The following is a 14,916-nucleotide window of genomic DNA, read 5'->3' on the forward strand; positions in this document are numbered from 1 at the left end:
GCACAGAAATTTCAATTGAAAGTTTTTTAAGAAAATCATTTGATTTCTTTCCCTTTTGTTTGTTTTCTTTCACAACCTCTGTAGAATGTTTTTGAAGTACAGTTACTTAATTTTCACTTTTTTTTTCCATTTAAATATAAGTTTCTGAAGCAGTCTTTTTGTTTAAGGCCTACTCCCTGCTGTAGTCCAAAGACTTTTCTAGGTAACCTCTTCTTCACCTTCACTTACTAGAAAAGAAAAAGACGCTCTTATCATAGTCCTAAATTCTTCCTTGCTTCAGTTGTGTCCAACTCTCTGCAACCCTATGAACTGTAGCCTCCCAGGCTCCTCTGTCCATGGGGTTCTCCAGGCAAGGATACTGGAGTGGGTTGCCATTCCCTTCTCCAGGGCATCTTTCCAACCCAGGGATTGAACCCATGTCTCCTGCATCATCTCCTGCACGGCGGGTAGATTATTTACCTGCTAAGCCACCTGGAAGCACAATCATCACTAGACAAATATTTAGAACTGTCTGAATTGTTAAAGATTTTCGTTTATGTTTTGCTCCTATTTTCTGATTTAATTCCTATTTCATGCCTGTGGAGGGAAGTGTGCGGAAAGGCGCCTTCTCTTAGTGACCCCTGGGGAATGCTATGCACAGGATGCTTGGAGAATGTTGTATTCCTACACCACTGTGAATGGTGTCTTCCGTGTACCCAGAGAGCACACTGTGTACCGGGAGAGTTCAAACATGTTTAAGCAACCAAGACTGGGGCTTATTAATTTGGTACTGCTACTGTATTCTTTCTTTTTCATACTTGATAGGAGCGTCTTCCTTGGTTACGAAACCCAAGCCCATACACAAAATCAGGGACACTTTTAGATGCCTCTTTTGAAAGACTGTTTTAGTTCCTTTTAACTGAGTTAGAAAAAAAACAAAACAATTTTTCAACACTATTTTGAAAGCTAAGTTCAGGAATATACTTGGTTTCCTTTTATCCACAAAATGGTGCAATTCCAATTCCAACCAATAAGGTCACAACAGATTGGATCAGGCCAACATAGAGGTTCTTTCGCACTGCGCTGTGCTGTGCTTAGCCACTCGGTCGTGTCTGATTTTTTGTGACCCCATGGACTATAGCTCACCAGGTTCTTCTGTCCATGGGGATTCTCTAGGAAAGAACACTGGAGTGGGTTGTCATGCCTTCTTCCAGGGGATCTTCCCAACCCAGGGATTGAACCCAGGTTTCCCACATTGCAGGCGGATTCTTTACCATCTGAACCACCAGGAAAGCCCATGAACACTGGAGTAGGCAGCCTATCCCTTCTCCAGGGGATCTTCCCAACCCAGGATCGAACTGGGGTCTCCTGCATTGCATTTGCCAGCTGAGCTACCAGGGAAGCCCACGTCTGCACTACCTGAAGATAATGTTCACTTACGTTAGTTCTCACTCAAAACACCAGAGGAAATAGGAATCGGCACAGGATAGTAAAACCAAATTCTTAAACCCATGTGTCCAGTGTCAATTTTAGCTCTTAGATAAAGGCGTGGGACATAAATGAGGCAGAACAGCAGGGAAGAGTCATGCCTGCTAGGGACAAATGACAGTATGGCATTATACAAGGCTCATGGTATCTCAACCCAACAGATACAGTCCATTTTTTAAAGCCTGTCTTCAAATGTGCTGACTAATTATGTGTGGGCCCAGACTTTTTCCAGAGGGGTCTGAGCTCAGTAAGGCATCTTGAGATGCCTTGATTACTTTGTAATGATTAAATAGGCACACAGGGGCTTTCTGGACTATCTTTTCTTCATGAAGTTGAGTCTAGCTCAGGAATAGCTTTGAGAATTGGTGCAGAAAGATAAAGTCACAAGCAGGGCAACTGGTCATCCAGTAAAGACCTTTCTTTTTAAAGTGCTGAGGGATGCCTATGCTCACATCAGCACTATTCATGACAACTGAGATGGAAACAACCTAAATATCCATCAACAGATGAATGGATAAAGCAGATATGGTACATGTATACAATGGAATACTACTCAGCCATGAGAGAGAGTGAAGTAATGTCACGTGCAGCAGCGCAGACGCACCTAGAGATGAGCATACTAAGTCAGAAAGAGAAAGACAGATATATGATATCACTTATATGTGGAACCCAAAATATGACAAAATGAACTTTTCTATGAAACAGAAGCAGACTCACAGACAGAGAGAACAGACTAGGAATTGCCAGGGTGGGGGGAAGGTTAGGGGAGGGATGGACTGGGAGGTTGGGGTTAGCAGATGCAAACTATATTATACATAGGATGGATAAAACACAAAGTCCTGCTGTATAGAGCAGAGAACTATAAACCACAGCAGACAAAAAGAATATGAGAAAGCATGTGTGTATGTATATGCATATAACCGAATCACTTTGCTATGCAGCAGAAATTAATACAACATTCTAAATCAACTAGACTTCAATAAAACTAATTAATAATAAAAAAAAGTGGTCAAGGGGATGGATCACATGGTCACCACCGTGTCCACTTCCATCACAGTGGAGCTGACACTGATACAAAAGGATCTGATTAGCCAAAGTTCTGGAGTTGCAGATTTTTGAATCTTTCTGAACTGACTATTGTCTCAAGATGGCATACTACCCTATGGTTTGGCACCAAAAAGTGAGTGGAACTTTTAAACACGACCTCAATTTCCTCTATATTTTCTGTAGAATGTTGTTTGGAAAGTTCAGAAAGGGCAGGGAATCAAAGTCTGCTCCCCTAGCAAACGGAATCCCACGTTCTATCTGTTCAACTTAGGCACCCCTGCCCTGAGTCACTGGCTAGCAGGATGTCCCTGCTTTTTCCTCCCTTGTCTGACAGGGCCAATGCCCAGCTGGCCTCGAACATCAGCTCAGAAACACCCTGATGAAAGGAATGTGAGGGTAGGGCTGAGAGGAGCTTGCCAGGTCTCTGGAAAGGTTTTCATTTCATAGATGAGCAGGCTGAAGCCCAGCACAAGTGTGTACCTCAGAGGAATGGTGACCAACCTTCAGCGTTGCAATAAAGCACGTAGCTGAGTGACTTGCTCAAAGGCCCGCAGCCCACAGTAGGGCTGCAATTACAATCACAGTCCACAGATGGATAATCCAGCCACTGCTGTCTGTGCCCCTGTGCTATCTGGACCTCCCACCCATAGCCCAGCTCCCTGCAAAGTCCCACTTCATAGCAGCGATTTTATTCTGCAGAGGCAGAAGGGAACCAAGCAAAGACCCCAGTGACGGTGGAGACAGACATGGAGTGTGAATGCATGGTGGCGGTGGCTGAGTCGCCAAGTTGTGTCCACGTGTCTGACTCTTGCGACCCTGTGGACTGTAGCCCGCCAGGCTCCTCTGTCCATGGGATTCTCCAGGCAACAACACTGGGGAGGGTTGCCATTCCCTTCTCCAGGGGATCTTCCTGACTCAGAAATCGAATCTGCCTCTCCTGCACTGACAGGTGTATTCTTTACCGCTGAGCCACAAGGGATTCCCCTCTATTCCCACACACACACTGCTGTAAATCAGAATAATGAATACACGATGTGAAAGGATCTCAGAGGTTAAAATCTGTACCATGAGCTGCAGCAGCTCAAAGGTGCAGGGAGCCTGTGCACCTTATACCTCCGGCTCCTCTGTGCTTGCTCTCTTCATCTGGTTACCTTGCTGCGCGCTTGATAAATACAGATAGGATAAATTTAAGAAACAGTTTTCCCTTGAGAAACTCATCGCTCAGTAAGAAGTGACAGAGATGTGAATACTGCAGAACGGAGTGGGATGTACTGTGCAAATATTTATGTGGGTGGGGGGAGCAGAGAAGACGGAAGTCCTTAGATTCTCACTGGGCAGTGAGACAAGAGTGTGCACAGGACAGGCTAGAGAAAAGGCAGCTCCCTCCTGCCTAGGCTGCTCTGGACAGAGGGGAGACCTGTCATGCCTTCTGGGGCTCTGTCACACCAGGCTAGTCTTGGGAGCCTGGGAAATCACTGGAGCTTTTATAGTCCACTCTAACCAGCTTCTGGTTGAAAGAAATGAAGGCTGCGTTACCAAGCAGACAGGAGCATTCTCAAGTTTTCACACAGAACAACTACTTTGTGAATCCAAATGCAAACCCCACGAGTACTTGGCAGGTCCAAAACAGCTGTCCTCTCTCCATCAAGGGAGCAGGAACAGCCCATGTGTTTTGCAGGAATTTCTTTCTAACAGTTTCCCCCTCTCATCTATCAGAGCAAAATGTCCCAGAGCCCAGACTAACTCACTTCCTCCTTAGACCCCACCCTAAAAGGTGCTTAGGACCAGAGGCACTGATCCCAGCTGATGAGTGAAACTGACTAGCAGGGCAGCTTGTGAAGAGAGGCAGTCAGGGCGGCAGACTCCACCTGAAGCAGTGTGACCGCAAAGCGTACCTGCCCCTCCTGGGAAAAGGATGTGGATTCCTTTCCTGAAGCCTGCACATCACAGGTGATGAGGACTGACTACTCGAGCAGGCAGTGACAGGGTCGGGGGGGAGAAGGGCCCGTCAGGTGGCGCTGGCCCTCTATGGGGGTGGGGGCTGGTGGCAGTGAACACCGTTGCGATAACTCAGACACACGGGAGATCCTCAGACAGGGTCTCAGAATGGCCTGCCCTCTGCGGATCCTGCTTGTTACCCAGGAGCAAGGCTGCAGTCTGGAAAGAGTTTCGCAGCGAATGGAAGAACGGCAGGAACCCTGTCTCTGGGGGCCCCTGGGTCCACACGCAGGTCCTGAGGATGCCTGGGAGACAGAGACAGGCATGCCCTCTGTCTGTGGCCCCTTTATCTTTAGGTGGGAGAAAACATGTTTGCTATGGAGCAGCTTCCCCTCTGAAGTTCACTGAAATATTCACCAGAGACGGTGGGAGGCAGTGAGGCAGTTGGAGGGCCCCAGAGATCAGCCAGCTCAGCACTGTCCCCAGCCACAGGGTTAGAGGGGGAAGCCAGCGCCAGACAAGGAGACACTCGCTGGGTCAAGGAGGCCCCACCAGAGTCTGCATGGACTCTGAGCCACTGGACTCCCAGGCCTGCGCCTGTCCTGCCAAACTGGGCAGCCCGGACCTCAGCAGGGCCTTCCCAGCCTGTCTCACCTCATCAAGCTGGGTGGAAACATACAGTCTGTGTCCCAGGTCATCACCTTGACATTCCACATAAGAAAACAGAGGTGGAAAAGGAAAAGTGGCTGATGCCAGACCACAGCTGGTACCTGACCTGGCAGCAGGTCCGGGGGTCCCTTTGCCTAGGGGTCACTTCACCACACGCCTGGGTCTCCCTAAGGAAATGCCCCGAGTATCAGCCCAAGCTACCCCTTCGGTTCCCTCCGGGAAGATGTGCGGAGCCTCCAAAGGCTGACCCAGACGACCCCTGCCCTGCCATCCCTAGCCCCAGTGGCCGAGTGTCTTTACCTTCAAATGCCCGGGCAGCATCCACGAGGTGGGTCCAATCTAACCCTGTGGCCGTGTCTGGGAGGGGCATCAGGCCAGGATCTGCGCACTTGGATTTATCCGATAAGGACCCATCGGAGAACCAGAACTCATCTAGACAGGAAAAAACCCAGAGCGTCAGTCAGATAGCAGTGTGGGTACTGGCTGGGCCTTCAGAAGGGCCCAGGGGGGTTCTTGTCCCAGGAAAGAAACAGACATCCCACCGCTGTTTGTGAAAGAGCCACAAGTGCCAGGCTCACTTAGGGGTCGCCAATAGGCAGGGGCCGGTGCAAGATCAGGGCTGAGGCTCCCACGAACCAGAAACACAGAGGTGAGCTCCTCCTGGGCGGGCTCCTCTGGAGGACACTACCTGGGTCTGACTGCCCTGAGGATCACATCCTGTTTTCCTCGGGATGACTTTCCCATGGGAAGAGTGTTGCAAGCCTCTACCGTAAAAATGGTTTGGTACAATCTCTCTTCTACATTTTGCTATGTATGAAACTGGTGATTGAATTTCACTTCTGACTTAATGAGATGGTCTGATCAGTGGCTAAACCAGAACCCGCTCCCCATCCTGCACTGAGTATTTGCTAGTCTTCTGTACAAAGACACCTTGTACACTTCTTCTCCTAAACTCTCATCACAGGACGTGAAGCGCTTACGTCACTAGTAATACTGGCTGTTAAGAAGTCATTATGCATCTGCAGACACACTTCCCGAAGGCTAGAGCTCCCCTAACACGCCTCTTCTGGACCTGCCCAGAACCATGGCCCACAGCTGCTCACGGACACATCTGACTAATTAGACCAATCAAAATAATGACCACCTGGCTGTCTGAGCCTGCAATTAAGTTATGGAGGGGCCGTAATTAACCAAGTGCACCTGTAATTTCAGCTCCCACGTCCTATGGGGTGGCTGTGAAGTGCTGGCATCTGGACCGGGATGGAGGGAGCCTGGGATTTGCCCTTGAAAGACACTAACCCTCCCTCTCCGGCACCTTCCACGTGAGCTCTTAGCCTGCTCCAGCAGCTGCAGTTAACAACGGAGCCACTCTGCTCTTAATACCACCCCACTCAGATGTGAAGCCATCACCCCCTCCACTTATTACTTTTAAAGACTTTTTTGATGTGGGCCCTTTTTAAAAGGCTTTATTGAGTTTGACACAATATTGCTTCTGTTGCGTGTTTTGGTTTTTTGGCTGTGAGGCATGTGGGATCTTCGCTCCCCAACCAGGGATGGAACCCACGCCCTCTGGATTGAAAGGTGAAGGCTTAACCACTGGACTGCTAGGGAAGTCCTGCCCCGTCCATTTTGCAGGGAACCCAGTGACAGGTACTCTACCAAGGTCGCTCCTGCCACCCTCCCTCTCCACTTGCTCGCGCTTTAGCCTAACAGCCCTTTCAGCATGTTCTACGCATGAGGTTCTCTGTCCTTGTCTGTTCCTCTCCCGATGGGCCCTCTGAACCCAGGGAGGCACCACAGGGCAGAGAGGCTGGACTGACTCCACCCAGGTCCCATCTTTACCCAGAGTTTAAGGTTCAACCCCCCAGGGAGAAAGATCAGGAAGCCTGGGGGCCTTCAGTCATTTGCCAATCACTTCCTTTATCTCAGAGACAGCAGCTGAAGTAGGTTTTCTGCACCAAGCGTGAAAAAATTATTTGACTTGGTGGCAATTACTCTTGCCACTGATTTCCCTGCAGTGAGTCTGTCAGGGGTGTGTGTGTGTGTGTGTGTATGTTTACATGCATGTGGCAGCTCTGGGAAGGGTGCCCGAGGGCGGGCTGGAACCCAGCATGCATGAGGCACCCCCTCGTGTGTGTGTGTGTGTGTGTGTGTGTGTGTATGTTTACATGCATGTGGCAGCTCTGGGAAGGGTGCCCGAGGGCGGGCTGGAACCCAGCATGCATGAGGCACCCCCTCGTGTGTGTGTGTGTGTGTGTGTGTGTGTGTATGTTTACATGCATGTGGCAGCTCTGGGAAGGGTGCCCGAGGGCGGGCTGGAACCCAGCATGCATGAGGCACCCCCTCGTGTGTGTGTGTGTGTGTGTGTGTGTGTATGTTTACATGCATGTGGCAGCTCTGGGAAGGGTGCCCGAGGGCGGGCTGGAACCCAGCATGCATGAGGCACCCCCTCGTGTGTGTGTGTGTGTGTGTGTGTGTGTGTATGTTTACATGCATGTGGCAGCTCTGGGAAGGGTGCCCGAGGGCGGGCTGGAACCCAGCATGCATGAGGCACCCCCTCGCCCCCTGCCTCTCCTTCCCTCACTGGAGACGAAAACATCAGAGGATGAGAAACTGTTCGGGCGAATGGACACTTCTACAGAAAGTGTACTCTCTCGGTCACGTTTTGCTAAGAAATGTCAACATGAGGATTTTCTTTGCCTTTGTGAAGAAACAGTCCTTCGCCCGAGCTTTCAGCATCTTGGAGCCCAAAATCAGACCCAACGCACACTCTGCGTGCTGTGTGCTTTCTCCCCGGGGCCACCAGACGACGCCGACCGGCTCTAACCCAGGGGTCCCCGACCTTCAGGATGGAACGCCTGGTGACCTGAGGTGGAGCTGATGTGACAATAATAGAATTACAGTGCACAGTAAACGTAACGTGCTTGAATCATCCTGAAACCATCCACCCAGACCCCCTGCCGCTGGTCCGTGGAAAAGTTGTCTTCCATGAAACCAGTCCCTGGTGCCAAAAAGGCTGGGGACTGCTGTTCTAACAGGAGCCAGGCAGAAAGGAAAAAACAGCAGAGACAGGAAAAGGGGCAAACGCAGGGAGAGAGCAGTGCTGCGCTAGAGTCCATCGTACCTGCGTCCTGTCCCTATCGCTCTGTGGGCTCAAAGAGCATCTTTCCCAAAAGCCCAGTGGGGTAACCGACAAAGGAGACCTGGCTCTGATTTTATGCGGCACGAATCTGAAGCTTGTGGTCAGAAGCTTCTGCCCAGAGTGAGTGAGGTGTGGGTGAGTGGGCCCCGCAATCCCACAGCAGGGCTCGTCACAGCCACAGGCAAAGCCAGGACATCCTTTGAACCTCCTCCAACTCTGATGGAGAACCAGGAAAGAAGGGGTGTGTGCATGCTAAGTTGCTTCAGTAACGTCCAACTCTTTGTGATCCTACGGACTATAGCCTGCCAGGCTCCTTGGTCCATGGGCTTCTCCAGGCAAGAATACTGGAGTGGGTTGCTATGCCCCTCCTCCAGGGGATCTTCTTACCCAGAGATCGAACCCACATCTCTCTGTCCCCTGCATTGGCAGGTGGATTCTTTACCACTGAGCCACCAGGGAAGCCTGAAAAGCACCAATTATTTTAAATAATCAACAAGAACCTACTGTAAAAAATAAATAAAAATAAATATAAAACAATTTTTTAAAAATACCTAATTTTTTCTAATGCTTGGAAAATCATATAACTGGGTAAGGCTTCAAACCCCCAAAAGTTCTTTATAATATTTGTAACTGACATTAGGTTCACCCTGGGGACGCCTACTCTGCACCTGCTGTATTCCAGGTCCCGGCAGGTACCATATCCCCAACAGCCAAGGACGGAATATCCTGCAAGATGTGGGTTCCGCCCTTGAGGAGCCATCAAGGAGCAGATGAGTCCTGCAGCTGCTGCTCTGCAGCCTGGGGAAGTACATGCAGGAGCTAGCCCCTGCACTTGGTGCAACCACAGCAGGTGTCACCAGCTTGTTCCCTGGGCTTTCCAGATGGGGAGGACAAGGCGTGACTTAGGTGCCAAAGCCTGCTACTTCTGGGCCAGTGCTCTCAAGCCAGCGCTACTCTGGAGTCCCTGCTGCTCTCCTGGCTGACCCAGGAAGGGAGTCATGATTTCCGAAAGATGGCTGAAGTGCAGGCAGCGCTGCCTGGGCCTCCGCTCTCCGCCTGGACATTGATTGTGTGGCTTCCTGTTTTTTATCCCGACCCTGAAATCTCGGGGACCATCTATTAAATCTGACTTTACTGCTGCTGTTATAAATGCTGAAGAGCCCTCCTGACAGCATTTCCTGGTGGTCAAATAGCTGTGGTTTCACAATTACTCTCCAGAAACCGAGGGCTCTTCATTACAGGGGAGACAGAGAACATTTGAAATAGAGAAAGAAATGCCACATGGAGTCAAAGAACACCCTGCCTCTAATGTCTGTGGACACTGTCTGTGGGGCGAGCGAGAGCCACACACATTGAGTCTCCTGCTGGGGTCTACGGCATCTTAAGTGGCTACTAAATTAAAAGGAAATTACTGATTTCTTTTACTCCTATTAAATCTTCCTCATGCCTTTTAAACTTCACGGATCATCCTTTGTGAGGGGCTTAGGTGTCACAACTATAGGATGTGGGAACACACAGAACCTAATACTCTCTTTATTTTCCAAAATTTAAGAATTCTTATTTGTCTACCTACCTAAGAAGAGTTCTACCATTCCCTGGAGGGTTTTATATATTCCATAAAAAATCATGAGTTCTCTTTAAACATGCTCTAGACCTGCCAGTGCTCGGGACTGCACTGAGTGAAGCCAGGTAACCATGTGGTCTGGGAGGAGAAAGATCCTATGAACACCTTTTGGTATCTCTGGCTTTGGGACCGGTGAACTGTGTGTCAAAATTTCTCACTTTTTTTTTTTCTACCTGGCCCACTAAAGGAATTTTATTCTGAAACCAGTGATGGAAACAAAGGCCCTAAATGTAATGCAGAAACATCTCAGAGTTTTTTCAATTGTTCGAGCAAGTCATTTTTTTGTACCTCCAAGTTGAAGACAGAACGATACAGCACATTCAGGGTCTTCCCCCATCTAGGAAATATATATGAATTGTGACATGAATCGCACCTAGAATGTGCCTATTAAGTGTCATCTGTCTCCCAAGGCTGGATTAAGATCCTGGTCTCAGGAGAAGAAAGATTCTGAGACAGGCCCAATTTTGAGACATGGAGAAGCTAAAGCTATCAGAAGAAGCTTGTGACTGGTAATTACATGGAGAAAAGGGGCAGCGATGAGGTCTCACGAGATTCACTGTGAAAAGATAGGTTTGCCAACCTTTCCTCACACTGTCCTTGGTCCAAATTAGGAACCAGATCCAAACGAGTCTCTATGAGCAGAAGGTGAGATGCTTGCAGGAGTAATGATGGTGAGACTTCAGGAGAACACACGTGCCTTCTGCATACTCTAGCTCCACCACTGTTGCTATTTAAATATCTGGTGCTACCTGCCCTGGCAGCACTAACCTAACTTCCGATCCAAGACGTGAAGCTAAGTCTCTGAAACTAAGAGAAACTCCTAGGCAACCCCAAGTAGTCCTCGTTTCTCACTCAAGATGTCTGCTGGGCACAAGATTTCATGTGTCCACTCTCTAGTGTGTTCCAGGGTCAGCCTGTTGGAACTACTCTCAGAGAGAGATCTGCTTACTGGGGCTCAGCTGAGTGATTAGAAGTCACAGAAGGCAAAGGATGATGGATATCTGCCTTGAGTAGACACAACAGAGATAACCACACAGGTCATCCCACACTGCGGTAACCAGTGGGAGTCAGGGCTCCCAGGGGTGGGCATCTTCCCAAAGACGACCAGGTCCTTAGAGCTGAATCTCTTGGTGGGAAGGGAGGAGAGAGTCACAGGTTTTGAGGAGAAGACATACTAATTAAAATTACTCCCAGCTGCCTTATTGACATTTTGTCATTCTACCCATCAAACTGACGGAATTTTTTTCTGAGTAGGTTGTTAAGTTTAGAAATTGGAGGAATCACATGCCCTGATGGTTCAATGGTAAAGAAGCTGCCTGCCAAGGCAGGAGAGACGGGTTAGATCTCTGGGTCTGGAAGATCCCCTGGAGAAGGAAATGGCTACCCACTCCAGCATTCTTGCCTGGGAGATCCCATGGACAGAGGAGCCTGGCGGGCTTTCGTCCATGGGGTCACAAAGAGTTGAACTCCACTTAGAGACTAAAACAATAGCAACAACATGGCCAGGGAAGATCTCACTTGAGAAGAGCAAACAGCAAGGGCCGTTCTCACTGCTTTTCCTAGAGGAGTAGGCAATGAATTCAAGCCAGGCAGCTTTAACCTTGGATAGCGAACAGTCTCTCCTGCCTATTTTCAACTGTGCCTTTGAACACAGTAAAAAAAGAATACAGTTCTTTAGTAGCTAAGTGGAGAAATAAATTGGCATGTCTAGATAACAGAACAGTAGTCAGCACTAAAAGGGAGTGAGCTATCAGGCCGTGGAAAGCCAGGGAGGAACACTGGATGCCTTTTACTAAGTGAGATACTAAAGAAACCAATCTGGGAAGGCTATCTCCTGCACGATCTCAACCATAAGACAATCTGGAAAGAATACAACTATGGAGATGTAAAATGACCAGTGATTACCAGGAGTCAGGAGACAGGGATGAACAGGGCGAGCACAAAGGAGTTTTAGGGAGATGAAAACATCCTGTATAATACTACAATGGTAGATATGTGTCGTCATGCGTTTGTTCAGACTCACAGGATGAATGACGGGAGTGAACCCTAACGAAAGCTACGCGCTTTGGGTAATGAAGGTGCGTCGGTGTCCTGTAACGCACCCCATGATGAGCAGTGTTGATGGGGAGACTGTGCCTGTGGCGGATAGGGGCTGTGTACGTGGGAATCTATGTGCCTTCTGCTCACTTTTGCTGTGACACTAAGATGGCTCTAAGTAAGTAATGCTTATTAAGAAAAAACGGTCAACAAGAAAGAGGATATGCAGCTGACCCTTGAGCAATGTGGTGGTTAGGTGTGTGGACTCCCCATGCAATAGAAAATCTGTGTGTAGCTGTATAGTTGGCCCCTATACCCGAGGTGCCACATCCCCTGATTCAACCAACCATGGAGCATACACGACTGTGATATTCACACTGGAAAAAATCTGTGTGTAAGCGGACTCCTGCAGTTCAAATCTGCGATGTTTAAGGACCAACTGTGCTTTCTCCACGAGGAAGCAAATGAATGTAAGAATGTGAGAACTATATTAACATTTATCCCGTAGATTTCACCATCACACCTCAAGCATTTCAAGTGAAATAGATAACATGTGCAAGAAAATAGTTTTACTGGTTTCAGGAAAGCTTTTAAGAGGCCATTTAAGTCATCTATTTACAAAAAAGGACACATATTTGCAGAAATATTAGGGTATTAGAATATGTCTGTCTGACCTTCATATCTTTATCAAGAAAGAGTATAAAGGTTTCTCCAGTTTGGGCAAAAGGACTTTTCATAACAAGCAGGATATTATGTTACTTAAGGAAATAGATTAAGAATTTTATGAGACCAGGTTCGTTCCTAATTATGTTAAACATTAGAAAGATTATTAGAGCTTTTATGTCATTTAGCCTGGGATTTACATGTGTATTATGAGGTTCAAATTGGTTCTAAAGGATTCTAAAGATAATGCTTTCTATGATGAAATTCAAAAAACAAAACAAAAAAAACCCTGATGACAGATATATTTGATTAGATCCTCATTCTTTCTATACAACAGAAATTAACTATGAACAAAGAAAATGAAGCTAATGTTAAAAAAAAAAAACCACCCTTCAACACTGACATGTTAATAAGGAACTGCTGCTGCAGCTGCTAAGTCGCTTCAGTCGTGTCCGACTCTGTGCGACCCCATAGACGGCAGCCCATCAGGTTCCCCGGTCCCTGGGATTCTCCAGGCAAGAACACTGGAGTGGGCTGCCATTTCCTTCTCCAATGCATGAGAGTGAAAAGTGAAAGTGAAGTCGCTCAGTCGTGTCTGACTCTTCGCGACCCCATGGACTGCAGCCTACCAGGCTCCTCTGTCCATGGGATTTTCCAGGTAGGGTGCCATTACACTACATAAAAAGGAAAGATTTTAGGATCTGAAGGAAAATCATTTAGGAAGTATCTAGTCAACCTGTGGCTAACAGTATATTAAGAATGAACTGGACACAGAGAATCTAAGTGATGGGGCTTGGGCCCACATATCCTGCTGCCCAGCTGCCACCCTCACCATCATCATCAGCGGGTCTCAAAGATTAGGAAGCAGCAGACACAGAAGGTGAGGAAATCATCCTTCGTCCCTGCATGCTGACCACCAGGAAATATGCCCCGTGCCACCATTTTCTCTTTATAAAATCAAATTTTAGACATTTTTTCTTTATAGATATAATAGCCCAGTTATAGTAGAGAGGTTAGTTTTTTTCCTCAATAAAAATGTTTAATGTGGGATTTTCAATTTTCTGCAAAATTGGCAGTAGTGCTTAACTTTTGAAAAATGTCCACTTTGGGGCTTTATCACCTTTCAGTTCAGTTCAGTTCAGTCGCTCAGTCGTTCCCGACTCTTTGCAACCCCAGGGACTGCAGCATGCCAGGCCTCCCTGTCCATCACCAACTCCCGGAGTCCACCCAAACCATGTCCATTGAGTCGGTGATACCATCCAACCATCTCATCCTCTGTTGTCCCCTTCTCCTCCTGTCCTCAATTTCCCAGCATCAGGGTCTTTTCACCTTTAAAAATTACTAAAAAAACCCCCAAACACCCAACCAAATGATATATATAAAGAATAAGCAAGTCCCCAGCTTCTGTAAGAGACCCACCCCAGAGAGCCCACGAGGCCGGCGCAGTCCGCCCCGGGCACTCACTGCGTAGGCTCCCCACACTGGGCACAGGCTGGGTCCGGGGTGGCAGGGTGCTGTGGTAGGGCGGGGTGGTGCTGAACAGGATATCGTTGGGCAGTGCCTGGTCAAGGATGGAACTGCGGGAGCTGCCGAAGGAAGAGCCCCTGCGATGGCTGCAGATGCTTTCGTCCGAGAGGGTGCGGTACAGCGAGCGCCGTGGAGACAGGTTCCCATAGAACGAGAACTAGGGGTTCACACGGGGGAGAGAGGAGAACAGATGTCAGAAAGCTGGAAGCGTGGAGCTCGTCTAACTCGGGTGGGTCCTGAACCTGCCCTGTGGGCATCTCTGAGCTGTGCCCAGGAAGGCGCAGGGCTGTGGCTCGTGATGTTACACCAGGCACTCGGGTCACAGAGGCAAACGCACAAAGGCTTCCTGCAGTTACTGGATTTCGGTGTTTTCCTCCTCTGACGTTCTGTGAGATATTACCAGGAATTAGAGACATGCACAGCTTTATTAATTCTGAAATGTTAAATGGCAGCTCCATAACCACATAGCCACAGCAGCTTCTGGAAATACAGAAGGTCGCCATTCCAGGTAATAGTTATTTGAAACCACACCGACTGCTGGCTTGATTTTAATTAGAAATGACTGCATTTTAACATTAGGTGATTTCTGTACCAATCACCTACATGTGAGGTTCAATCTAATCTAGATAATAATATCAATTTTTTGAGCAGAGCAGCTTTCTAAGTAGAACAAACAGGTTCAAGAAAGACACTATCAGTCCAGGAAAATCTTATTGTCTATGCACCTTAAAGTAACACTCATAAAAGTTTATTACGGTTATTGAAAATTGAGTTATAGGAATCAATCATAATCAGATTTAAA

The 14,916-nt window shown here is 48.1% G+C and overlaps 1 protein-coding gene across 9 annotated transcripts in view; it reads right to left on the bottom strand.

Annotated features, from left to right (window-relative positions):
* Window positions 1-14,916, bottom strand: part of SIPA1L2 (signal induced proliferation associated 1 like 2) — a 241,120-nt gene that overhangs the window by 13,261 nt on the left and 212,943 nt on the right. For 5 of the 9 annotated variants that reach the window (XM_069572623.1, XM_069572629.1, XM_069572626.1 and 2 more), the window contains 2 exons: window positions 14,007-14,271; window positions 5,422-5,553 (listed from right to left, as the gene is read on the bottom strand). In XM_069572623.1, coding sequence (XP_069428724.1) covers window positions 5,422-5,553; window positions 14,007-14,271 — 397 coding nt within the window. The remainder of the gene's footprint in view (window positions 1-5,421; window positions 5,554-14,006; window positions 14,272-14,916) is intronic. The other 4 variants (XM_069572628.1, XM_069572630.1, XM_069572627.1 and 1 more) reach the window with 1 other exon arrangement.

The sequence above is a fragment of the Ovis canadensis genome, chromosome 25 (assembly GCF_042477335.2).
Source record: "Ovis canadensis isolate MfBH-ARS-UI-01 breed Bighorn chromosome 25, ARS-UI_OviCan_v2, whole genome shotgun sequence".
NCBI lineage: Eukaryota > Metazoa > Chordata > Mammalia > Artiodactyla > Bovidae > Ovis > Ovis canadensis.